This window comes from Mustela putorius, unplaced genomic scaffold (assembly GCF_011764305.1).
Source record: "Mustela putorius furo isolate JIRA1106 unplaced genomic scaffold, ASM1176430v1.1 tig00000873_pilon_pilon_pilon, whole genome shotgun sequence".
Taxonomy (NCBI): domain Eukaryota; kingdom Metazoa; phylum Chordata; class Mammalia; order Carnivora; family Mustelidae; genus Mustela; species Mustela putorius.
This window is the reverse complement of record NW_025421504.1, coordinates 5,819,311-5,843,847: the sequence shown is the minus strand read 5'-3', so window position 1 is coordinate 5,843,847 and position 24,537 is coordinate 5,819,311. Positions and strand designations below refer to the sequence as shown.

The 24,537-nt window shown below is 44.6% G+C and overlaps 1 protein-coding gene across 4 annotated transcripts in view; it reads left to right on the top strand.

Annotated features, from left to right (window-relative positions):
- The window catches only part of NUP85 (nucleoporin 85), a 42,104-nt gene that overhangs the window by 3,012 nt on the left and 14,555 nt on the right, over window positions 1–24,537 (top strand). Inside the window, exons 1-7 of one of the 4 annotated variants that reach the window (XM_045085927.1) lie at window positions 6,978–7,282; window positions 11,586–11,679; window positions 15,029–15,188; window positions 17,351–17,421; window positions 18,384–18,427; window positions 21,193–21,262; window positions 22,668–22,789. In XM_045085927.1, coding sequence (XP_044941862.1) covers window positions 7,250–7,282; window positions 11,586–11,679; window positions 15,029–15,188; window positions 17,351–17,421; window positions 18,384–18,427; window positions 21,193–21,262; window positions 22,668–22,789 — 594 coding nt within the window. In that variant the 5' untranslated portion in view covers window positions 6,978–7,249. Of the gene's footprint in view, window positions 1–6,977; window positions 7,283–11,585; window positions 11,680–15,025; window positions 15,189–17,350; window positions 17,422–18,383; window positions 18,428–21,192; window positions 21,263–22,667; window positions 22,790–24,537 lie in introns of those variants that run through there. The other 3 variants (XM_004748936.3, XM_013054433.2, XM_045085928.1) reach the window with 3 other exon arrangements.

The following is a 24,537-nucleotide window of genomic DNA, read 5'->3' as shown; positions in this document are numbered from 1 at the left end:
AGGGGAGGAAAAGGGAGAGTCTGAAGCCCACTCTTTGCTCAGTGTGGAGTCCTATTTGGGGCCTTATCTCAGAACCCTAAGATCATGACCTGAGCTGAAATCAAGAGTCTGATACTTAACCAACTTGCCACGCAGGTGCTCCTTGTCTCTCAATTTTTTTTTTTTTAAAGATTTTTTATTTATTTATTTGACAGAGAGAGATCACAAGTAGGCAGAGAGGCAGGCAGAGAGAGGAGAGGAGGTAGCAGGCTCTCTGCTCAGCAGGGAGCCCGATGCGGGACTCGATCCCAGGACCCTGAGATCATGACCTGAGCCGAAGGCAGCGGCTTAACCCACTGAGCCACCCAGGCGCCCCTGTCTCTCAATTTTAATTTGGTCTTTATCCACATGTAAATGTCTTTATATAATTGTAGAAATGTTAATTGTAATATACTGTAGAAAAATTTTTGGTTTACTTTTGTATTTAAAATTATCTGGTAAACATGCTAAAAGAGGACTTTTTTTTTTTGAAAGATTTTATTTGTTTATTTGACAGAGATCACAAGTAGGCAGAGAGGCAGGCAGAGAGAGATGAGGAAGCAGGCTCCCTGTTGAGCAGAGAGCCCAATGCAGGGCTCGATCCCAGGATCCTGGGATCATGACCTGAGCTGAAGGCAGAGGCTTTAACCCACTGAGCCACCCAGGCACCCCGAAAGATGACTTTTTTTATGTTAAGGTAGCAATACTCACTCCTGCTAGTCTTTCTTTCTTTCTTTTTTTTTTTTTTTTAAGACACACACTCTCTCTCTCTCTTTTTTTTTTTTTTTACTTAAGATCTTATTTATTTGGGGCGCCTGGGTGGCTCAGTGGATTAAGCCGCTGCCTTCGGCTCAGGTCATGATCTCAGTGTCCTGGGATCGAGCCCCGCATCGGGCTCTTTGCTCAGCGGGAGCCTGCTTCTCTCTCTCTCTCTGCCTGACTCTCCACCTACTTGTGATTTCTCTCTCTGTCAAATAAATAAATAAAATCTTTAAAAAAAAAATCTTATTTATTTTTTGACAGAGAGAAACAGCGAGAGAAGGAACACAAGCTGGGGGAGTGGGAGAGGCAGAAGCAGGCTTCCCGCCAAGCAGGGAGACTGATATGGGGCTCGATGCCAGGACACTGGGATCATGATCCGAGCCAAAAGCAGACACTTAAGGACTGAGGCATCCAGGCGCCCAAAACTCTCTTTTGAAGTAATCTCTACAACCAGTGTGGGGCTCAAACTCCTGACCCTGAGACCAAGAGTCACGTGCTCTACCAATTTAGCCAGCCAGGTGCCCTTCTTTCCTAGTCTTTTTTTCTATATGAATATTGATAGATATCTTTTATTCTTTATGAAATTTTACATTTATTTTCATAAAATTTTGCTACAATTACATTTTAATGATTACATAAGGCTTTTCTGTGGGACATTTAGATTACTTCCTTTTTTCTGGTCATTATTCAAAATGTCCTTGATCATTTCCTGGAAATACAATTATAGGGACAAAAAGGTGAACATTTTAAAACATCTTGAGAGAGTTTTCCATGTTCTTCATGGTTCTTTGAAATAGCTAAGCAATTTCATTGCTGTTAGATTTAGTTGTTCCTCTGTTCCTCTACCGTCGAACATTGATACCAGCAATTCTTAGCAGAGGTGATTTTTGTCCCCTAGGGAACACTGAGAATACCTAGAGACACTTTCAGTTGTTAAAATTGTTGAGGGGTATTAATGGCATCTAGTGGGTAAAAGCCAGGGATTCTAAACATCCTGCAATGCACAGGACAGCTCTTACAACATAGAATTTTCTGGTCCAATAGGTCAATAGGAGAAATTTTTTTTGTTGTGTATAGCACATATAAAAATTTGTGTACCATTTTTGTACTGAAGTTATTTGAAATAAAGTTTTTTAAAAATAATTTATTTATTTATTTGAGAGAGAGAGAGAGATCACAAGTAGGTAGAGAGGCAGCAGATCGGGGGCGGGGGGACACACAGGCTCCCCACCTAGCAGAGAGCCCGATGTGGGACTCAATTCCAGGATACCAAGACCAAGACCCGAACCGAAGGCAGAAGCTCAACCCACTGAGCCACCCAGGTGCCGAAGTTTATTGTTGTTTTTTTTTTAAGATTTTATTTACTTATTTATTTATTTATTTGAGAGTGGGCAGAATGAGAGTGAGAGAGCACAAGCAGGGGGAGTGGCAGAATCAGACTCCCCACTGAGCAGGGAGCGAGATGCCATGGAGGGAGGTCTGGATTCCAGGCCCCCGGGGTTCATGACCTGAGCCAAAGGCAGATGCTTAACTAACTGAGCCACCCAGGCCCCCCTCTTGATTGCAGGTTTCTACCTTGTTTCCAAAATAGTTATGTTGTTTGATACAATTATGTATTTATTCCTCTGTAGGCTAGGGAGATTTATTTGATTTTACTAGGATGGATGAAATGTATCCACTTAGCACTTTTATATAGGCCACATCTACAGCTATTGTGCTAGAGCACAATTCTTCTGGCTTGATCTGAGAATGATTCTTAGTTTGACTTTGGAGTGACTGAAAGTGATTTCTGGTTTGACTTTTGGGCAATAAATATGTTCTGTTTTAGGAGATTTTCATTTGACTCCAAACATATTTTATTCTTTTTATTTTTTTTTATTTTTTAATTTTTTTAAAGGTTTCTTTTTTAAAGATTTTATTCATTTATTTGACAGACATAGAACACAAGTAGGCAGAGAGGCAGGCAGAGAGAGAGAGAGAGAAGCAGGCTCTGCACTGAGCAGAGAGCCCGATGCGGGGCTCGATCCCAGGACCCTGGGATCATGACCTGAGCCAAAGGCAGAGGCTCCAACCCACTGAGCCACCCAGGCGCCCCCAAACATATTTTATTCTTTCTGTCTTTCTTGGGTTCTCATATACCACAGGTTGAAATTTCTCTTGCATAATTGAAGAGTCTTCAGTATAGATACAGGAATTCAGGAGTTAAACCAACCGATATAAGGAGAGGAGCAGCCTGGGGAGGACAAAGAAGACAAAAAGATTTGTATACTGGTCATCTGTTTTTTCCAGAAGTATTCCTTTATGATTATATAAAAGAAAAAGGGGATTTTTTAAAAAGATTTTATTTATTTGATAGAAGACAGAGCAAGAGAGGGAACACAAGCAGGGGCAGTGGGAGAGAGAGAAGCAAGCTTCCCACTGAGCAGGGAGACTGTTGGGGGGCTCAATCTCAGAACCCTGGGATTATGACCTGAGCCAAAGGCAGATGCTTAATGACTGAGCCACCCAGGTGCCCCAAGAGAAAGAGGATTTATAAACTATGTAATTGAAACATCATTGTTGGGGCGCCTGGGTGGCTCAGTTGGTTAAGCATCTGCCTTCAACTCAGGTCATGATCCCAAGGTCCTAGAATGGAGTCTGACATCTTCCTTTAAAATATATATATATATTTATTTATTCATTTGAGAGAGAGCGCTTGTGAGCAGGGGGGAGGAGCAAAGGAAGAGAGAGAAGCAGAATCCCTGCTGAGCAGGGAGCAGGACACAGGGCTCAATTCCAGGACCCTGAGACCATGATCTGAGTCGAAGGCAGATGCCAACCAACCAAGCCACCCAAGCGCCGCCAAAACGTTTCCAATACGTTTTCCCAGTATTATCCAGCCCTAAGTCAGACAATTTCAATGCTTCTCTTATTTTCAAATGAGTCTTTTCAGGAATTTTTTTTTTTTTTTTTTTTTTTTTTTTAGATTTTATTTATTTATTTGACAGAGAGAGATCACAAGCAGGCAGAGAGGCAGGCAGAGAGAGAGGAGGAAGCAGGCTCCCCGCTGAGCAGAGAGCCCGATGCGGGGCTCGATCTCAGGACCCTGAGAGCATGACCTGAGCCGAAGGCAGCGGCTCAACCCACTGAGCCACCCAGGCGCCACCGGAATTTTTTTAATCTTTAAGTAATCACTACACCCAACGTGGGGCTTGAATGCACAACCCCAGGCTCAAGAGTCACATGCTGTACTGACTGAGCCAGCCAGACACCTTACAAATGACAGGTTTGTTTTTTTTTTTAAGATTTTATTTATTTATTTGACACACACACAGAATCACAAGTAGGCAGAGAGCCAGGCAGAGGGAGGGGGGGGAAGCAGACTCCCTGTTGAGCAGAGAGCCTGATGTGGGTCTCGATCCCAGGACCCTGAGACCATGACCTGAGCCGAAGGCAGAGGCCCAACCCACTAAGGCACCCAAGGCGCCCCAAAGACAGTTTTAAAATATCAAGAAGCTATACTACTAAAATTTTCCAAGGTCTTTTGTCATTCAAATAGTTTTTTTTCTCAGGTCTCCCTTTGAGAAAGGTGGTTTTTCTTTTTGGTCTTTCATCCTGTTATTATTCTTTTTTAAGATTACATTTATTTGAGAGAGTGAGACAGAGAGAGCATGAGCAGTGGGGGCGGGGGAGAAGGACAGTGCAAGAGAGAGAAGCTGGCTCCCCATTGAGCAAGGAGCCTGAGGCAGGACCAGATCCCAGGACCCTGGTATGACCCAAGCCGAAGGCAGATACTTAACTAAGCCACCCAGGTGCCCCTTTATTATTATTATTATCATTTTTTAAAAGATTTTATTTATTTATTTGACAGAGAGAAAGATCACAAGTAGGCAGAGAGGCAGGCAGAGAAAGAGGGGGAAGCAGGCTCCCTGCTGAGCAGAGAGCCCAATGCGGGACTCGATCCCAGGACCCCAAGATGATGACCTGAGCGGAAGGCAGAGGCTTTAACCCACTGAGCCACCCAGGTGCCCCCTTTATTATTATTTTTAATTAATTTTATTTTTTGAGAGAGAGTGAGAGAGTGGGGGAGAGGTGAAAGGAGAAGGAGAGAAAGAATCTTTTTTTTTTTTTTTTTAAAGATTTATTTATTTATTTGACAGAGAGAGATCACAAGTAAGCAGAGAGGCAGGCAGAGAGAGAGAGAGGAGGAAGTAGGCTCCCCGCCGAGCAGAGAGCCCGATGTGGGACTCGATCCCAGGACCCTGAGATCATGACCTGAGCCGAAGGCAGCGGCTTAACCCACTGAGCCACCCAGGCGCCCCAGGAGAGAAAGAATCTTAAGCAGGTTCCATGCTAAAGGCAGAGCCCCATTCCAGGCTTGATCTCACCACCCGAATTATGATCTTAACTAAAATCAAGAGTCTGATGTTTAAATCATTGCCACACAGGCACCCTAAGATTTTATTTTATTGTATTTTTAAAAAGATTTTATTTATTTGACAGAGATCACAAGTAGGCAGAGAGGCAGGCAGAGAGAGAGAGGAGGAAGCAGGCTCCCTGCTAAGCAGAGAGCCCGATGCTGGGATCGTGACCTGAGCGGAAGGCAGAGGCTTTAACCCACTGAGCCACCCAGACACTCCAAGATTTTATTATTACTTTTTAAAAGATTTTATTTATTTGACAGAGATCACAAGTAGGCAGGAAGGCAGGCAGAGAGAGGCAGGGGAAGTAGGCTCCCCACTGAGCAGAAAGCAGGATGCAGGGCTTGATCCCAGGACCCTGGCATCATGACCCGAGCCAAAGGCAGAGGCTTAACCCACTGAGCCACCCAGGTGCCCCTCCAAGATTTTATTTTATTTTATTTAAAGATTTTATTTATTTATTTGACAGAGATCACAAGTAGGCAGAGAGACAGGCAGAGATAGAGAGGGAAACAGGCTCCCGCCGAGCAAAGAGCCCGATGTGGGGCTCGATCCCAGAACTCTGGGATCATGACCTGAGCTGCGAAGGCAGAGGCTTTAACCCACTGAGCCACCCAGGTGCCCCCCAAGATTTTATTTTTAAGTAATCTCTATACTCGATATGATCAAGAATCACATGCCCCCCCCCAAGAAAAAAAAAAGGAAAAAGAAAAGTTGCATGCTTTACTGACAGAGCCAGCCAGGCACCCCCTGAATGTTCGTTTTACTTTCAGAAAATATTAGGACTCTTTTTACTCCCTGGAAAATGGGCATGAATACTTTCCTCATACTTCGTAGCTACACCACTGCTGTTCGAAATATTCAGATCAGTGAAACTGAAACATTTGGAAAATGCATTAAGACACAGACGGTAGAACAGTGCAGAATTTTGTGCAAAACTGCATTAAAGTTCATCCTATGGATGGCAGTCTTCAGAGACAAGGATTTTTCTTCCCTTGCTTCACAATCTGTACTTCAAAAGAACGAACTATTGGTGTGACAGGATTTTCCTAATCACTCCAAGTCCTCTTTTTCTACCCATTCAAATACGCTGTTCAGAAGAACCTCGGGGAAGGGAGCGTTTTGAAATTGTTTTGTTTTCAGATCAAATTTCTTCTCTAAATAAAAGCAGCTGCTACATTTTCAAACAGTATTTCCTAAGACTTATTATCTTCAATTCGTTAAAAAACTTATTTGCTAACTTAGAAAGTCCTGTTCTCTTCCCTGTGTATTTGCAAATATGGCATTTACGAAATAAATCACTCCTTTAAGTCACTGGAGCACTTCTGAGCTTTCCATAACAAGGTCTGGGATTCCCTGATTTGAGTCCTCTTTTCTGCTCTGCTTTGGTGAGACAACAAACTAGTATTTGTATTTAATTAAGCTAGCCCAGCTGTCTCGATTTCACAGTTGTTTCAGCCGCTTTAATTTTGTCTGCGTGCCTTACGAGCGTTTTGGGGGTGGGAGTGGGCGGCATCCGCCTTCGTACCCAAGCCCAGTGCACCGACGGGGACTGGGCAAGGACTGGACACCGTTCAGAGAAGCAGCTGCGACGACCTTAACTTGCAGACCCAACAGAGGAGAGCACAGCCAGAGTCCACAGATACCACGGGCTCGCTCACCGCGGCTTCAGGCCCTGGGCTCGCCCCAGAGCAGCCGCCCCAGTCCGCGCACGCGCAGCCGCACTGCCGCGGCTCCCGCCCTCTCCGGGGGCCTTTTCCCGGCCCGGCGCGGGGCTGTCCGCAGCGGCGCCTGAGCGGGCTGAAGGGTTACTGTGTGGGCCGGTTGCTCTGGCTCTGTTCTCCCTGTCCCGTTGTCGCCGGCCAGGAAGGAGGGACATGTGTAGAGTGTCGCGGAGGGAAGATCGTGGCCGAGAGGAGAGGCCCCTGCGGCGTTGGGCGCTTGGACCCGCAGGCAGTGCACGAGGTGCTCGCCGTGTGGGGTCCTCTCTCGCAGGCGGCTGTGAGCGGGAGGCCTGAGCCGGGAGCGTCCGCGGCCGCGCTAGTTCCAGGGGGCTGAGGCGAGGCGCTATGGAGGAGCTCGACGGCGAGCCGACCGTCACTGTAAGGGCGCCCGCCAACAGTCTTGCCTTTGCGGTCCGAGGATTGTGTCTGCTTTGTCACTGTAGGCTTGTCTACCTCCCGCGAGGCTCCTGGCCTCCTCCCTCAGCTCAGTAGCCGCAGTTCGGAGGTCCCATTAGCTAGGTGCTCGTGTTCGGGTCGCAGTGGTCGCTTGGTGTCTACTCTTTCTTTGTATCCTCAGAAACGCCTGGCTCGGAGGCCTCACTCCATCCCTCACCCTCTCTTGTCTTCCCGACTTTCCCATCCCACTTCCGTCGCTTCTCCCGTTGGACTAGTGCTCTAGTGAGCGGGCTCCAACCCAGCCGAGGTCGAAGGGGCTTTTATCTTCCGCAGAACTAAGCTTCACATGGCAACACCATGGGCTTGGCTTCTGCTGCTTCTTGTGCCGTGCTGGCCCAGGATTTACTAGAAGTATTTGTTCCCGGAGACTTTTTGTACCTACTGCCCTGCTTGCTTTCAGTTCTGTCTGGACTTTCAAGAGAGTGCCAAATGTGAACGATCTGTGATGTTCGAAAATAGATCCCTGGCGTATAGACAGGAGATACCTACCGATCCTCCCCTTGGAACCCTCTCTTTTTCTCTATCTCCTCCCTTTTCAAATGCAAGAACCAGCCCCCTCTCCCTCGGGAAAGCCTTCCCTTACCTCGCTGGCTAGGGCAAATATTTCTGTCCATTATTGGCTTGGTCTGCACCTCTTTGCTCTTGGTAAGTGGGAAGCTTCGCTGAACTGCAGGTTGCCTGATCTTGGATTTATTGCTTTTGAGAAGGTTGAGATGCCTGCAGTTTTCTGCTAAAGCCAACAGATGGAAAAGCAGTGCCTGACAAAACCAAAGATGGGGTCCTTTCAAAGCTAACTGGACAAAAGGAGGCATGAGATCGTAAATAGCAGTTAATGTTACTCTATAAAACTTACTATTGTAGCGTGTTAAAATTTTAAGACCCATATAAATTACTTTAAATGTTATATATCAAGGCTGTGTCAGTGTCGGTGGGAAGAAAAATTAGAATATCAGAATCACTGTAACTTTTTCAGACATCATCTTGCCTTTCCCTCCTCCTCTTATATCAGAGTCTTTTGATGGGGGCCCCTTTGTAGTAACCTGCACAACCCTGAGGAGTCACTACTTTGATACTGAGCCTTGCTTTTACAAATTGAATGAAGACGAGCCAAGCATATTTTTAACACCAGCAGTGGTAATGGACTTGTCATAGCTCAGCTCCACGCTGGTGTTGGGGAGACCAGGAAGGAAATTGATTGACCTTGTTGACACAGCCTTACAGAGAGGTGTTTTCTTTCTTTCTTTTTTTAAAAAGATTTTATTTTTTTATTTGACAGAAAGAGACACAGTGCTAGAGGGAATACAAGCAGGGGGTGTGGGAAAGGGAGAAGCAGGCTTCCCACAGAGCAGGGAGCCTAATGGGGGGCTCGATCCCAGGACCCTGGGATCATGACCTGAGCTGAAGGCAGACGCCAACAACTGAGCCACCCAGGCGCCCCTAGCATTTTCCCACTTTTCTTACTGCCTGTTTGTTTGTTTAAGATTTTATTTATCTGTTTGACAGGGAGAGAGCACAAGTAGGCAGAGAGGCAGGCAGAGAGAGAGGAGGAAGCAGTCTCCATGCTGAGCAGAGAGCCCGATGCAGGACTCCATCCCAAGACCCTGAGATCATGACCCAAGCTGAAGGCAGAGGCTTAACCCACTGAGCCACCTGGTGCCCACTGCCTGTTTTTTTTTTTTTTTTAATTGGACTTCCTCAGTAGACTGCTAGCTTTTGGAGGGTAGTAACTGTAGTATACAGTGTTGTATTTCTAGAATACAGTACAGATAAAGACTTATTAGACATTGCTTAGTTGTTAAATGACAGCATTAGCCCTTCCTCAGAACTAACTGCACTTGTCCTTTTTTTCCTTTTTTAAAAGATTTTATTCATTTATTTGACAGAGAGAGAGATATCACAAGTAGGCACAGAGGCAGGCAGAGAGAGGGGAGGGCGGGGAGCAGGCTCCCTGCTGAGCAGAGAGCTTGATGCAGGACTCGACCCCAGGACCCTGAAATTGTGACCTGAGCCGAAAGCAGAGGCTTAACCCACTGAGCCACCCGGGCGCCCCTGCACTTGTCTTTATTATTTATTTATTTATTTATTTATTTTTAAAGATTTTATTCATTTATTTGATAGAAATCACAAGTAGGCAGAGAGAGAGAGGAGGAAGCAGGCTCTCTGCTGAGCAGAGAGCCCGATGCGGGGCTTGATCCTAGAACCCTGGGATCATGACCTGAGCCGAAGGCAGAGGCTTTAACCCACTGAGCCACCAAGGCGCCCCCTGCACTTGTCTTTAGACCAGATTATTGCCAGCCACATTTCTTCTCTGCCAAAAAATACTTATGGAGTGCCATCTTTGTGCCAGGGTCTCTTCTAAGCAGTGAATGAGAATCCCGGAATCTCCTGCCCTTGGGAGCTTTTTTAATCTTTAAAATTTTATTTATTTATTAATTTATCGGGGGGTGGAGAGAGAGAAGAAGAAAGAAAGAAAGAGAAAGAGCAGCAGGTAGAGGGAGAAGCAGACTTCCCGAGCAGGGGGCCAGATGCAGGACTCGGACTCCATCCCAGCACTCCGATAAACGACCCAAGCTGAAAGCAAGTGCTTAACCAACTGAGCCACCCAGGTGTCCCGCCTTGTGAGGTTTTATCCATTTATAGGGCAAGGTAATAACCATGTAGGATAGTCATTTGAGAGTTGATGGTGGCTTGGGTTAGACTGGTAGACATGGTAAGTGGTTGGATTTAGGCTTATTTAAGAGTAGGACAGGATTTACTGATAGGACAAAGGTGGTAAGGGAAAGTGAAGAATCAAAGATTACTTAACATTTGAGGAAGGCTTTGTCCCAGTGGCGGAATGGAATGAGACTTGGAGGTGAGCATCAAGAGTTTTTTTTTAGTTCTGATGTTATGAATATAGCTCTAGAGGTTAGGTAACCTATAAAGGTGTGAATTAGGTAGTTGGATATATGAGGCTGAGGCTCAAAGGGGTTGATCTGAGTTGGAGAGAAGAATTGAGTCTTTATCAAAGGGATGGCACAGGGGCGCCTGGGTGGCTCAGTCGGTTGAAGCCTCTGACTTCGGTTCGGGTCATGATCCTGGGGTCCTGGGATGAAGTTCCGAATCCGGCTGTCTGCCCAGCAGGGAGCCTGCTTCCCCCGCAACCCTGCTTGCCTCTCTGCCTACTTGTGATCTGTCTCTGTCAAATAAATAAATAAAATCTTTAAAAAAAGAGAGAGAAAGATGGCACAGAAGCCATGGTATTGGAGGACTCCTTTTAGTAAGTAACAAACAGTTCAGTTTCTTTTTATTTTTAAATATTTATTTATTCATGAGGAATTTATTCCCTCTGAATAGAGGGAGATGCAGGTTCCTGTTTCTGAGCCTGATGCGGGACTCAATCCAGGACCCTGGGGATCACAACCTGAGCTGAAGGCAGAGGCTTAACCAACTGAGCCAACTAGGCGCCCCAAACAGTTCAATTTATTTTCTCTTTTTTAAAAAATTCCCTTTTTCTGAACTGTAGATCGTTAAATTACAATACAGCAGTTGATTAAGGATAGCTCTCCAGGGGCGCCTGGGTGGCTCAGTGGGTTAAGCCGCTGTCTTCGGCTCAGGTCATGATCTCAGGGTCCTGGGATCGAGTCCCGCATCGGGCTCTCTGCTCAGCAGGGAGCCTGCTTCCTCCTCTCTCTCTCTCTGCCTGCCTCTCCATCTACTTGTGATTTCTCTCTGTCAAATAAATAAATAAAATCTTTAAAAAAAAAAAAAAAAAAAAAAAGGATAGCTCTCCATTTTGTCAACACTTGCAAAGTGGCAGGCTGGGTTGAGGTGCTCAGGAAAGCTTACTTGCTTATTCAGGGTCTTAACAGACTGGGCTGATTTCAACCACACATAGCTGTATTCATAGATTAGTGCCTAACTTTCATGACCACTTATTTCTAGGGCTCTGCTTGCAAAGCATTTGAAAACAAACCCTTTAGGGGCGCCTGGGTGGCTCAGCGGGTTAAAGCCTCTGCCTTCAGCCCAGGTCATGATCCCAGGGTCCTGGGATCGAGCCCCGCCTCGGGCTCTCTGCTCAGTGCAGAGCCTGCTTCTCTCTCTCTCTCTCTCTCTCTGCCTGCCTCTCTGCCCACTTGTGTTTTCTGTCAAATAAATAAAATCTTTTAAAAAAAAGAAAAAAGAAAACAAAGCCTTTAGTAAAAGTAACAGTGTCTCTGCCTTTTTTTTTTTTTTTTTAAACTAGTTGATTCCAGGAGTGAATTCAAAGAAGAAGCAAATGTGTTTTGATTGGGGTCCAGGGGAGATGCTGGTGTGTGAAACCTCCTTCAACAAAAAAGGTAGGTTTTTGTTTTTTTCTTCTAGGTTATCCATCTTGGCACATTTGTTTTATTCTCAGATTTAACTAACTGAAGCAAGAATCAGTTGAACTTAACTTTGTACCATTTTCATTTTTAAACCGTTACCTATTTAAGATTTTCATTAATTTATGGGATCTGGAACATGTTGAGTACAGGAAAAAAAATTAGTAATGTTTGTGGTGTTCCTTTATATTTAAAAATTTCAAGTTTTTTCCCCTTGTCCAGAATGACTAAATTCCCTTCACAGCAGCCCCCTTTCCATGAAACCGTGGAACAGTTTCCGCATAGTCCTCATAGTCCTTGCTTTTGTAGTATTTTAAACTTGATGAATTCTGTTAGCTGTTGATATAAAGCACAGAAGATCTGGAGAGTGAAATGACTCTTCCTTTTTCTCTAAGCTCCTTCAGATTTTGGACATGAATCTTTTCTTTCTGTTACAGACTATTCTACTAGCAAGAGAAAGCTAAATTTTCATATTTGATTTTGCTTTCTCCATTTCAAGAGAAGTCTCTGGAAATGTTGGAAGAGATTTTCTTGCAAATATTTGACAGGTTCTTTATCCAAATGTGGAGGCTTTCCTCTTCTATAAGGAGGGAATTGATCTAATGGAAGTCTTAGAATTTTGGCAAATCATGTGGTATGCAGTTCCTGCATTTTGAAGTGATGTAGTTAAAAAAATTATTTTTCAGTATAGTTTTTCTTAATTTTTCATTAACAGTTCTCCGTAATGTTGCCAAATGTTTGTGGCATATTTTAGTATTAAATATCTCAAGCTTGGCAGAGCTCTAGAAGCTGCCAGAGGGACAGTTGCTCAGGAGAGAACCTTCTTTGAATATGTCCAGCCTCTTTTCATACTTAATGGGAAAGCTTATTAGCATTTTTAGTTTGTCCTCTATTGTTGGAAACATGAGGCTTTCTTTTTGTTTATGTCTATTGAAATCTGAATAGAGACAAGCCATTGAACATCATCACAGTTTTTTCAAGAAGCTTTTATATAGGGGTGCCTGGGTGGCTCAGTGGCTTAAATTCTCTGCCTTCGCCTCAGGTCATGATCTCAGGGTCCTGGGATCGAGCCCCGCATCGGGCTCTCTGCTCAGCAGGAAGCCTGCTTCCTCCTCTCTCTGCCTGCCTCTCTGCCTACCTGTGATCTCTGTCAAATAAATTAAAAAAAAAAAACAGGAACAGGAAACATTTAAAAAAAAAAAAAGAAGCTTTTATATAAAATATCTACAAGTTGGTGGTTTATAATTTCTCATGATAGATCCTTTTTATCACTGCCACAGAATAATTTAGTCAACTCTTTTTTTTTTTTTTAATTTTTAAAGATTTTATTCATTTATTTGACAGAGATCACAAGCAGGCAGAGAGAAAGGCAGAGAGAGAGGAGGAAGCAGGCTCCCCGCTGAGCAGAGAGCCCGATGCGGGGCTCGATCCCAGGACCCTGGGATCATGACCCGAGCCAAAGGCAGCGGCTCAACCCACTGAGCCACCCAGGCGCCCCAATTTAGTCAACTCTTGTTTCTTTGTTTTAGGGGTAATGGCAGTACAAAGAAATATAGAAATAATATTTATTTGAATTTGAGGTTATATAAAATTTCAGGTCTAGGTGTCTTTTCTTTTTTGTAGATTATTTATTTATTTATTTATTTGTGAGAGAGCAAGAGTATATGCACGAGCCGGGCCCAGGGGCCAAGGGAGAGGGAGAAGCCGACTGTTGAGTAGGGAGTTCAACACAGGGCACTATTCTAGGACTCCTATCATGGTCTGAGCTGAAGGCAGACGCTTAACTGACTGAGCCACCCAGGTGCCCCTCGGATGTAGGTTTATCTTATTTATTGAGTTTATTATTTATTTATTTATTTATCCATAAGCTAATATTAAGTGACTTTAATTTTTTTAGAGATTTTATTTATTTGAGAGAGAGTTCACGAGCAGGGGGGAAAGGTAGAGGAAGAAGCAGAATTCTTGTTGAGCAGGGAGCCCGATGTAGGACTTGATCCCAGGAGTGAGAGAGGAGCACAAGTCGGGGGGGGCATTGAAGGGCAGAGGGAGAAGCAGACTCCCTACTGAGCAGAGAGCCTGATGTGGGGCTCCATCCCAGCACACTGATCATAGCCTGAGCCAAGGGCAGATGCCCAACCAACTGAGCCACCCAGACACCCCCAGTTCATACTTTTTAACATGAAATCAGTAGCAAAGAAGCTGAAGCTTTTGTAATTAGATAACTCAATTAAATATTTAAAGTGTGGGACACCTGGATGGCTCAATGGGTTAAGCATCTGCCTTCAGCTCGGGTCAGGATCTCAGGGTCCTGGAATCAAGCCCCACACGGGGTGCTCTGCTCAGCGGGGAGCCTGCTTCCCCTTCTCTCTCTGCCTGCCTCTCTGCCTACTTGTGATCTATGTCTGTCTGTCAAATAAATAAATAAAATCTTTCAAAAAATAAATAAAAATTTAAAGTGAGAGGTACTTGGATGGTTCAGTCAGTTAAGCATCTGCCTTCGGCTCAGGTCATGATCCCAGAGTCCTAGGATTGAGCCCCACATTAGGCTCCCTGTTCATCGGGGAGCCTGCTTCTCCCTCTCCCTCTGCCTGCCACTTGTGCACACGCATTCTCTCTCTCTATCAAGTAAATAAATAAAATCTTTTTTTTTTTTTTAAGATTTTTATTTATTTATTTGACAGACAGAGATCACAAGTAGGCAGAGAAGCAGGCAGAGAGAGAGAGGGGGGGGGAAGCAGGCTCCCTGCTGAGCAGAGAGCCCGACGCGGGGCTCGATCCCAGGACCCTGAGATCATGACCTGAGCCGAAGGCAGCGGCTCAACCCACTGAGCCACCCAGGCGCCCCGTAAATAAATAAAATCTTAAAATAAATTTAGTGCTTCTGGGTGGCCCTGTCTGTTAAGTGTCTGCCTTTGGCTCAGGTCATGATCCCAGGGTACTGCAATCAAGTCCCGAATTGGGCTTCCGGCTCAGCTGGGAGTCTGCTTCTCTCTCTATCCTTCCCTGGACTTGTGATCTCTCTCTGTCTCTCAAATAAATAAATAAAATATTTTAAAAAATTTTGGGGGCGCCTGGGTGGCTCAGTGGGTTAAGCCGCTGCCTTCGGCTCGGGTCATGATCCCAGGGTTCTGGGATCGAGCCCCGCATCGGGCTCTCTGCTCAGCCGGGAGCCTGCTTCCTCCTCTCTCTGCCTGCCTCTCTACCTGCTTGTGATCTCTCTCTGTCAAATAAATAAATAAATAATCTTTAAAAAAAAAAAAAATTTTGAAGTGAGTTCTTGTATGAGGGTAATGATGATTGATGTTAATTTTTTCTGTTTTAGAAGAATCAGAGACTAAGCCAGGCTGCCCCTTTATCTATATCATCCGAAAGGATATAGATGTTTACTCTCAGATCCTGAGAAAACTCTTCAATGAATCCCATGGAATCTTTGTGGGCCTCCAGAGAATTGAAGAAGAATTGACTGGAAAATCCAGAAAAGCTCAGTAAGTTCGCTGCTGATAGGTGCTGAAGTTCACAACTAAATTATGAAAGCCAAATGAAATGCATTGTTTTCCTTTTTTCTTTTACTTAAGGTTTTATTTATTTATTTGAGAGGGAGAGAGAGAGAGAGAGAGGGAGCAAGCACAGGAGTGGTGGGGGAGGGCAGAGGGAGAAGGAGAAGCAGATTCCCAGCTGAACAGGGAGCCCAACACGGTGGGGCACAGGGCTCTGTTTCAGTACTCTAGAATCCTGACCTGAGCTGAAGGCAGTAGCTTAGCTTACTATGCTACCCAGGCCCCCTTAGAACTGTCTTTCTTTTTTTTTTTTGGAACTGTTTTTCTTAGTAACTAAACCAGTTTCTTTCTTGTGGATATTTGTTTAGTTTTGTCATTTCCTTTCTAATTAATTAGTTAATGATTTATTTTAAATGTTTTATTTATTTATTTGACAGAGAGAGGGATATCACAAGTAGGCAGAGGCAGGTGGTGGGACAGGGTGCAGGCTCCCTGATGAGCAGCGAGCCTGATGTGGGGCTTGATCTCAGGACCCTGAGATCATGACCTTAGCCGAAGGCAGAGGCTTAATCCACTGAGCCACCAAGGCGCCCATTTCCTTTTTTAAAGACTTTATTTTGAACTAATTTTGGACTTAACAGAAAAAGTACAAAAATTAAATATTCCTGCGCATCCCTCACTTAGTTTTGTTACATTAATATCTACATAACCATGTTACTGTTACTTAAACCAGGAAACTGAAACATCAACACCTTATGATTCAAGGCCTCATTTGAATTTACCAGTTTTTCCACTAAGGTCCTTTTTTCTCCGCTGCAACTCAGGTTTTATTTATTTATTTATTTATTTAAAAAGATTTTATTTATTTATTTGACAGAGAGAGATCACAAGTAGACGGAGAGGCAGGCGGGGGGCGGGGGGGAGCAGGCTCCCCACCGAGCAGAGAGCCTGACTCGGGACTCAGTCCCAGGACACTGAGATCATGACCTGAGCCGAAGGCAGCTGCTCAACCCACTGAGCCACCCAGGCCCTGTTGTATTTAGTTTTTTTTTCCTTGGTTTCTCTCTCTTCTTTCTTTTTTTTAAGATTTTGTTTATTTATTTGACAGGTAGGGATCACAAGTAGGGAGAGAGGCAGGCAGAGAGAGAGAGGAGGAAGCAGGCTCCCTGCTGAACAGAGAGCCTGATGCGGCGCTTGATCCCAGGACCCTGGGATCATGACCCAAGCCGAAGTCAGAGGCTTTAACCCACTGATCCACCCAGGTGCCCCAAGATTTTATTTATTTATTTGACAGAGGTCACAAGTCAGCAGAGCGGTGGGGTGCGGGTGGGGAGAAGCAGGCTCCCTGCCGAGCAGAGAGCCTGACAAGGGGCTCTATCCCAGGATCCTGAGATCATCACCTCAGATCATGACCTGAGCCTAAGGCAGAGCCTTAACCCACTGAGCCACCCAGGCCCCCTTTTCTTAGTCTCTTTAATGACCTTGACACTTTTGAAAAAATACCAATTATTATGGTGATAGTCCCTCCATTTGGATTTCTCCAATGTTTTCTCATGAATAGAGAAAGGTTATGCATTTTTTTTTAAGGTTATTCATTTTTAGTAAGAATACCACAGAACTGGTATGATGTGTCCTTAGTATGTCATGTCATAGGGTTCATGATGTTGATGTTTTATTCTGGTTTTGTTGACCTTGATTACTTGCTTGATGTAGTTTCTACTGGGTTTCTTTTTTTTTTTTTTTTTTTTTTTTAAGATTTTATTTATTTATTTGATAGAGAGAATTCACAAGTAGATGGAGAGGCAGGCAGAGATTTTTCAGTGTTCCAAGAGTTATTGTTAGTAGGAGAAATTTTGAGATTATGCAAATCCTATTTCTCCTTAAATTTTCAACCACTAGTTTTAGTGTCTGTCAGTGGATCTCATCTGCAGCAATTAATGTCAGTATGGATTCGTGGATATTTATTTTACCCCACTGATTATCTCATATGTTACTTATTTTGTTGCTCAAGTTCCAGCTTTCGCTGTAGGAGCTCTTTCAGGTTGGTTCCTGTCTTTGAGCAAGTTCCTACCTTTTGTTGAGAACTTCCTTGCTTTTTGTCACCATAAGATGCACCAGGCTCATCTTGTGTGTCATTTCATCTTTTGTAGATTGGTCCGAGTGAGTAAGAACTACCGATCAGTCATCAGGGCGTGTATGGAGGAGATGCACCAGGTTGCAAGTAAGGATTTTATGTGTGTATAGGTGATAATAATTGAAATGTTTATCTAGCTGTAAATACTGCAAGGTAGAATCTATTTGACTCTCCAGTTTAAAATTCTTACTTTCCTGTCTTCCATAATTCTTAATTTTTTGGCAGTTGTCTTGAGTATATTTTTCAAGTTAGAGCATACTGAGCCGACAGGTGAGAGACTAGGGGCCAGATTAACAATCTTTGAAAATCACATTCCTGGTTCTTTAACCTTGGTGACTTCTTTGTTTCTTTCTCCTTCCTCCCTCCCTTCCTCCCTTCCTTCCTTTTTAAAAGACTTATTTTGAGAGAGCATGTGTGAGCGTTGAGGGAGGGGCAGAGGGAGAGAGAGTCTTAGACTCTGTGCCAATCGCAGAGTGCGACTTGGGGCCTGGTCTCAAGACCCTGAGCTGACTTGTTCTCTTAACCAACTCTGCCAACCAGGCATCTCTAACTTTGGTGATTTGAGGTCATCATAACCATGAGAGCCACGTGACTCCTGGATGCTGAGTAGAGTCTTATATAACGTGATGGTCTCTATAGTTTGCAGTTGAAAGTGTCACTTATAGCTTGAAGGCGTTGGGTGTGCAAATCATTGATCTGCAACAAAGAGATATGAAGCATTTTAAAAAAATCTATAGTGAAGGGGTGCCTGGTTGGCCCAGTCGGTTAAGCGTCTGACTCTTGGTTTTGGCTCAGGTCATGGTCTCAGGGTTGTGAGATCAAGCCTTACTTCGGGCTCATGCTCAGTGTGGAACCTGCTTAAGTTTCTCTTTTTCTTCTCCCAACCCCCTTCCCCCCCCAGTACACGCTCGTAAAAAATAAAAATCTGTAGTGAAAATGGGTGGTCATTAAAGGAAACAAAGGCACAAGCCAAAGAATCTGGTATATGAAGCTGTAACTATGAGACTAAAAGTTTAATTGCTCACTTAAAATGTTTTGTGTTTTGTTAGTTGCTGCTAAAGATCCAGCCATTGGTCGCCAGTTCAGCAGCCAGGTAATAGGGGGGGGCACTTTGTTATCCTGCTGGGGCCATTGTGTCCTCCTGCATCCTCAGCCTGGTGTGGGACTCGATCCCAGGACTCTGGGATCATGACCTGAGCCAAAGGCAGATGGTTTTTTGTTTTTGTTTTGTTTTTTAAGATTTTGTTTATTTATTTGACAGAGAGGTCACAAGTAGACAGAGAGGCAGGCAGAGGGGTAGGGGGAAGCAGGCTCCCCGCTGAGCAGAGCCCAATGTGGGGCCTGATCCCAGTACCCTGAGATCATGACCTGAGCCGAAGGCAGAGGCTTAACCCACTGAGCCACCCAGGCGCCCTGAGTTTCCAGTTCTTATGGGAAATGTCAGTCCTAATCACGCTGTGTCACCTGAGATAGTGAGCTGAGCTTTTGGAATCACCAGTTATTTAATAAACTACTCAGCTCATGCACCCAGTATTTTTACTCAGTTGTTTAGTTGGACCTGGAAGATGACTGAAACAGTTCTCTTTCTTTTGTAGAAACTTGATGGTGTTCAAACTCAGTAGTGAATAAGGACTAGTGGATTGTCTCTGGTGCAGTCTAGTGCACAGTCAGCAAAGCATTTGTTTTCCTTTGTGAACTAGGTAGTCTGCGTTTGTGTATGAAAGGATGGTGGGGAAGAGGAGCCTGCATGTTCCTAAGGGCAGGGTGCAGATGATTTTTATTTTGGGGTCCTATATTGAGTTTGCCTTTTAATAGACTTTCTTTTTTTTTTTTTTAAGATTTTATTTATTTATTTGACAGAGAGAGATCACAAGTAGGCAGAGAGGCAGGCAGAGAGAGAGAGAGGAGGAAGCAGACTCCATGCCGAGCAGAGAGCCCAATGCAGGACTCGATCCCAGGACCCTGAGATCATGACCTGAGCTGTGTGTAACCTGACCTGTGTGTAACCTGACCTGTGTGTAACCCACTGAGCCACCCAGGCGCCCTTAATAGACTTTCTTAAACTTAGTCCCTTGAGTACCAACTTCACAATTTTTGCTGTATCTGTAGAATTTATTTTTCTTTTTATTAACATACAATGTTTTATTTGTTTCAGAAGTACAGGTCTGTGAATCCTCAGTCTTACACACTTCACAGCACTCACCATAGCACCTACCCTCCCCAGTGTCCATAACCAGCCACCCCATCCCTCCCACCCTCCTCCTCTCCAGCAACCCTCAGTTTGTTTCCTGAGATTAAGAGTCTCTTACGGTTTGTCTCCCTCCCCAGTCTCATCTGGTTTCATTTTTCCCTCCCTCCCCTCTATGACCCCTGCCCTGCCTCTCAAATTCCTCATCTCAGAGATTATATGATAATTCTCTTTCTCTGACGTAGTTCACTTAGCATGATACCCTCTAGTTCTATCCATGTGGTTGCAAATAGCAAGATTTCAGGGCTTTTTTTTTTAAGATTTTATTTATTTGACAGAGATCACAAGTAGGCAGAGAGGTGGGTGGGGTGGGGAAGCAGGCTCCCTGCTGAGCAGAGAGCCGGTTGCACGGCTCCATCCCAGGACTTGAGATCATGACCTGAGCCGAAAGCAGAGGCTTAACCCACTAAGCCACCCAGGTGCCCCAATTTTATTTTTTGTTTTCTTTTTTTTTGGTTTGTTTGTTTTTGATGGCTGCATACTATTCCATTGTATGTATATACCATATCTTCTTTATCCATTCATCTTTTGATGGACATCTAGGTTCTTTCCATAGTTTGGCTATTGTGGACATCACTGAAATAAACATTTGAGTGCACGTGCCCCTTTTGGATCACTGCATTTGTATCTTTAGGGTAAATACTCAGTAGTGCAATTGCTGGGTTGTAGGGTAGCTCTCTTTTCAACTTTTTGAGGAACCTCCATACTGTTTTCCACAGTGGCTGCACCCGCTTTCATTCCCACCCACAATGCAGGAGGGTTCCCCTTTCCCCACATCCTTGCCAACACCTGTCCTTTCCTGAGTGGTTAATTTTAGCCAGTCTGACTGGTGTGAGGTGGTATCTCACTGTGGTTTTGATTTGTATTAGAATTTTAAATATTATTTACTGAAGGGACATCTGGGTGGCTCAGTTGTTTAAGCTACTGCCTTCGGCTCAGGTGACAATCCTGAGCTCCGAGATGAAGTCCCAAATTTGGCTCCCAGCTCAGCAGGGAGTCTGCTTTTCCCTCTGGCCCTCTCATGCTCTCTCTCACTCTCTCTGTCTCTCAAATAAAGTCTTAAAAAGTATATATTATTGGGGCACCTAAGTGGCTCAGCGGGTCAAGCCTCTGCTTTCAACTTAGGTCATTATCTCAGGGTCCTGGGATCAATCAAGCTCCACATCAGGCTTTCTGCTTAGCAGGGAGCCTGCTTCCCCCTCTTTCCGTCTGCCTCTCTGCCTACTTATGCGCTCGCTCTCTCTCTCTCTCTCCCTCCCCCCAAAAAAAAGTGTGTGTGTGTGTGTGTGTGTATGTGTGTATAATTTACTGAATATTTTTCTACGAATCATCTCCCATTTATTTAGAGCTTCTTTCTAAATGAGCTAATTATATTCTTCTATAATATACATTAAACTAAAACAAGAACCATTAAAACCATTAGGTGCCTACCACCACCTAAAATTCACTCACTGGCTTCCCTGTGGGAAACCCTGCTATAGAAATACTCAGTAATTGTTGAGTGAATAATGAATGACCTCATATGATTCAAGCCCTGCTTCATTCCTTTTGCTGTAAGAGAAATGTCAGGAATGTTTTCAGTTAAAACTTTGTCTCCATTTCTTCTTTAGGTCTCCATTTTGTCAGCAATGGAGCTCATTTGGAACCTTTGTGAGATTCTATTTATTGAAGTCGCTCCAGGTGAGCAAGAAATCATCCCTTTACAATACCAAAGGTGTCCTTCTGCCCTTTCCTCTTTGTCTTTCCTGTGTGTTGTGATGAGCATTTTATTGCCAAAAATGCGCCTTTCCTCACTCTTCATCAACATAACCAGAAAGCTGTATATAACACCCCAAAACACTGCTGTTTTGTCAGATACTACCAAAAAAACTTAGAGATTAAGTTTTTAATCTTAATCCTTCTAAAATGCCTTCTAAAAACCTAAGATGTTGGGAGGTGACCCCTGAAAAACACCAGGAAAGCACACTGGACTAGTGTGTGGCAGGGGCGGTCAGGATTCATATGGTGGACTGGTCAAGCTGAAGAAAGTTTTAGGATCAGGGAAGAGGCATGGGGTGGGTCTCCCTCCCCCCCTCAGAAAGAACAAACTTTGTCCACTCCTTGATCGCAGACTTCTGGCTTCCAGAAATGTGAAACAATAAATGTCAGTTGTTAAGAATTAAAAGAAAGGAACAAAGCTTTAGGGCTGTGAGGAGGGATTAGATGGTGAGAAGCAAAGTCATTTGGAGACTTCTGTCCCCAGAGATTGAGGGAGGGGGCAGCCCTACCTGTGAACTGTGCACTCTGAATTATTCCATGTTCTTTTTTTTTTTTTTTTTAATTTTATTTATTTATTTGACAGAGAGAGATCACAAGTAGGCAGAGAGAGAGGAAGGGAAGCAGGCTCCCTGCCTAGCAGAGAGCCCGATGCGGGACTCGATCCCAGGACCCTGAGATCATGACCCGAGCTGAAGGCAGCGGTTTAACCCACTGAGCCACCCAGGTGCCCCTATTCCGTGTTCTTGAACTAAGTTGTGTCCTATGGTATCCTGGCCTGAGTGGGCTCTCTGTGGAGGTGCTGCAGGGTTTTTTTTGCATTCCCTTGATGACTTATGTTTGCTTTTATCCATACATGAATGTTAATAATCTGTGCAGTCATAGCTTTTTACTCCTACTCCTGCTAAAGCCCTGAGCAGTGTGAAAATAAAATTAGTTGATTCTGTTTTTATCTCCTCCCGTATATTTTGAGGGCTGTTGCTGTGGTTTTGTCATACCTAGCACCTAGTCAGTAGCAATCCCGAAGTGGCCATTCCTTATGTAGCCGCCGAGTACTGCATAGTCATGAAGAATTCGAGGTGGAAGGTGAGATTCAGCCCTCTCAAAAATTCATGAAATGTGGAGCTGCCTGGCTCAGAGGAACTATTCGTAAGTCCATTTGCTAGTCCAGTCCTTTATTCAGGACCATATGGGTACCCACCTAAGTGGGGTAAAGTACTTCCTACCTAGTCATATTGTCTGCCTACAGTTTCTGTATGTACAGTGGGAAAGTGGAGTTTGCTGCAGATGAAGCGGAGGTTTTTGTGTTAACAAGAGTCTTTTCTCCCAGCTGGCGCTCTTCTCCTTCACCTCCTTGACTGGGTCCGACTGCACGTGTGTGAAGTGGACAGTTTGTTGGCAGATGTCCTGGGCAGTGAGAATCCGAGCAAACATGACAGCTTCTGGAAGTTGGTAAGCATCTCCTGCAGGCTGGGCCTTCCTGACTTCCATCTCATGATCTCTTTTTCCCAGTGCTTCCGGCGGGCCCAAGGATTGCCTGTGGAGCCTGCTCAGAGTCGGACCGGCTCTTTGGGTCTGTGATTATGGGGCTGCTCTTAGATCTTTTCTTCCCAGCTCCACAGGAGAGTTTAGAACTAAGTTGTCGTGTAAGAAAAGTAATGCTTTGTAGACTTCCTGGTGGAGCAGAGACGTTTAATTTCTTTGTGAGTCTAAGGAAGAGAAGATGTGATAAAGCTGTTTGATAGGAGCTGAAGGGGGTTGGAGGTTAAATTAGCAGGAGGAGTTTTGATGTGATAGAAATGTTCTAAAACTGGGGCGCCTGGGTGGCTCAGTGGGTTAAGCCGCTGCCTTTGGCTCAGGTCATGATCTCAGGGTCCTGGGATCGAGTCCCACATCGGGCTCTCTGCTCAGCAGGGAGCCTGTTTCCTCCTCTCTCTCTCTCTCTCTCTGCCTGCCTCTCTGCCTACTTGTGATCTCTCTCTGTCAAATAAATAAATAAAATCTTTAAAAAAAAAATGTTCTAAAACTGAATTGTAGTGATGCTGAACAACTCTATAAACTTAGAACTTAAATAGGTGAGTGTTTATAGTGTAACTCCAAAATTGTAGCTCCAAATAGCTATTGAAAACAAAAAGATGGATGATCCTGGAGTTATTTTGGATTATCAGTGTGGAAGTCAGTCTGTGTGTTGGGGTTGTTAGTGTGTGTGAGGGTGGGTATGTATGTACTCTGTGCCTACTGACCCGTGACCCAATTGGGAGGGACTGGGGAGAGATTGCTAGTTGACCTGAATAATGGAAAGTTGATTAAACTTAGACAATCTGGAATTCTGGTAAAGAATTGTTGCCTTTGATGCTATTTCTGGGCCTTTTGTTGCTGGGAGATCTGTGCAAGTGTGGGGAGAGCCTTTGTTCAGGAAGTATTAGGCTCAGATTTTGTGTCTCTGATTCATTCACTGAGTATTTATTGAGTGCTCCTGTTTGCAAGGCATTGAGGAAACAGTCATGAACAAAGTGGGCGAAGATTACTGTCCTTAGGAAGCTTTATATCCTGAGTGGGGAGACAGGAAATAAGTACAGAAACAAGTAAAACATGTAGCATGCCTAACAGGGGAGCACTGTGATGTGGAGGGCAGTAAAGCCAAGGTGGCCGAGGAATCAAGGAAGGCCTCCCTCATGAGGTGATGGTGGGGGGAGGGGCGCTGGGCCAAAGGAGGGGAAAGAGTTGCAGATAGTGAGACCTGCACTTGCTCTGGCCTGGAGGCACGTGAGATCAGGAGCAGTGAGCAAGGACAGAGAGTCACGGGGTCAGATCAGAGGGTTCCTTGGACTGTCATAGGGACTTAGAGGCAGTAGAGCAGTGTGGTAAGAACATGGTCTGTGGTGCCAGACTGTCTGAGTTAGGTTGCCAGCTCTGCCTCTTGCTAGCTGCGGGGTATTAGATGTGTTACTTAATATCCTTTAGTTTCTTCTATACAGTGCAGATAGTAAGGTTATGTGTTTTGTTTTGTTTTGTTTTTTAAGATTTTATTTATTTATTTGACAGAGTTCACCAGTAGGCAGAGAGGCAGGCAGAGAGAGAGAAGAGGAAGCTCTGCTTCCCGCTGAGTAGAGAGCCCAATGCGGGACTGGATCCCAAGACCCTGGGATCATGACCTGAGCTGAAGGCAGAGGCGTTTACCCACTGAGCCACCCAGACAC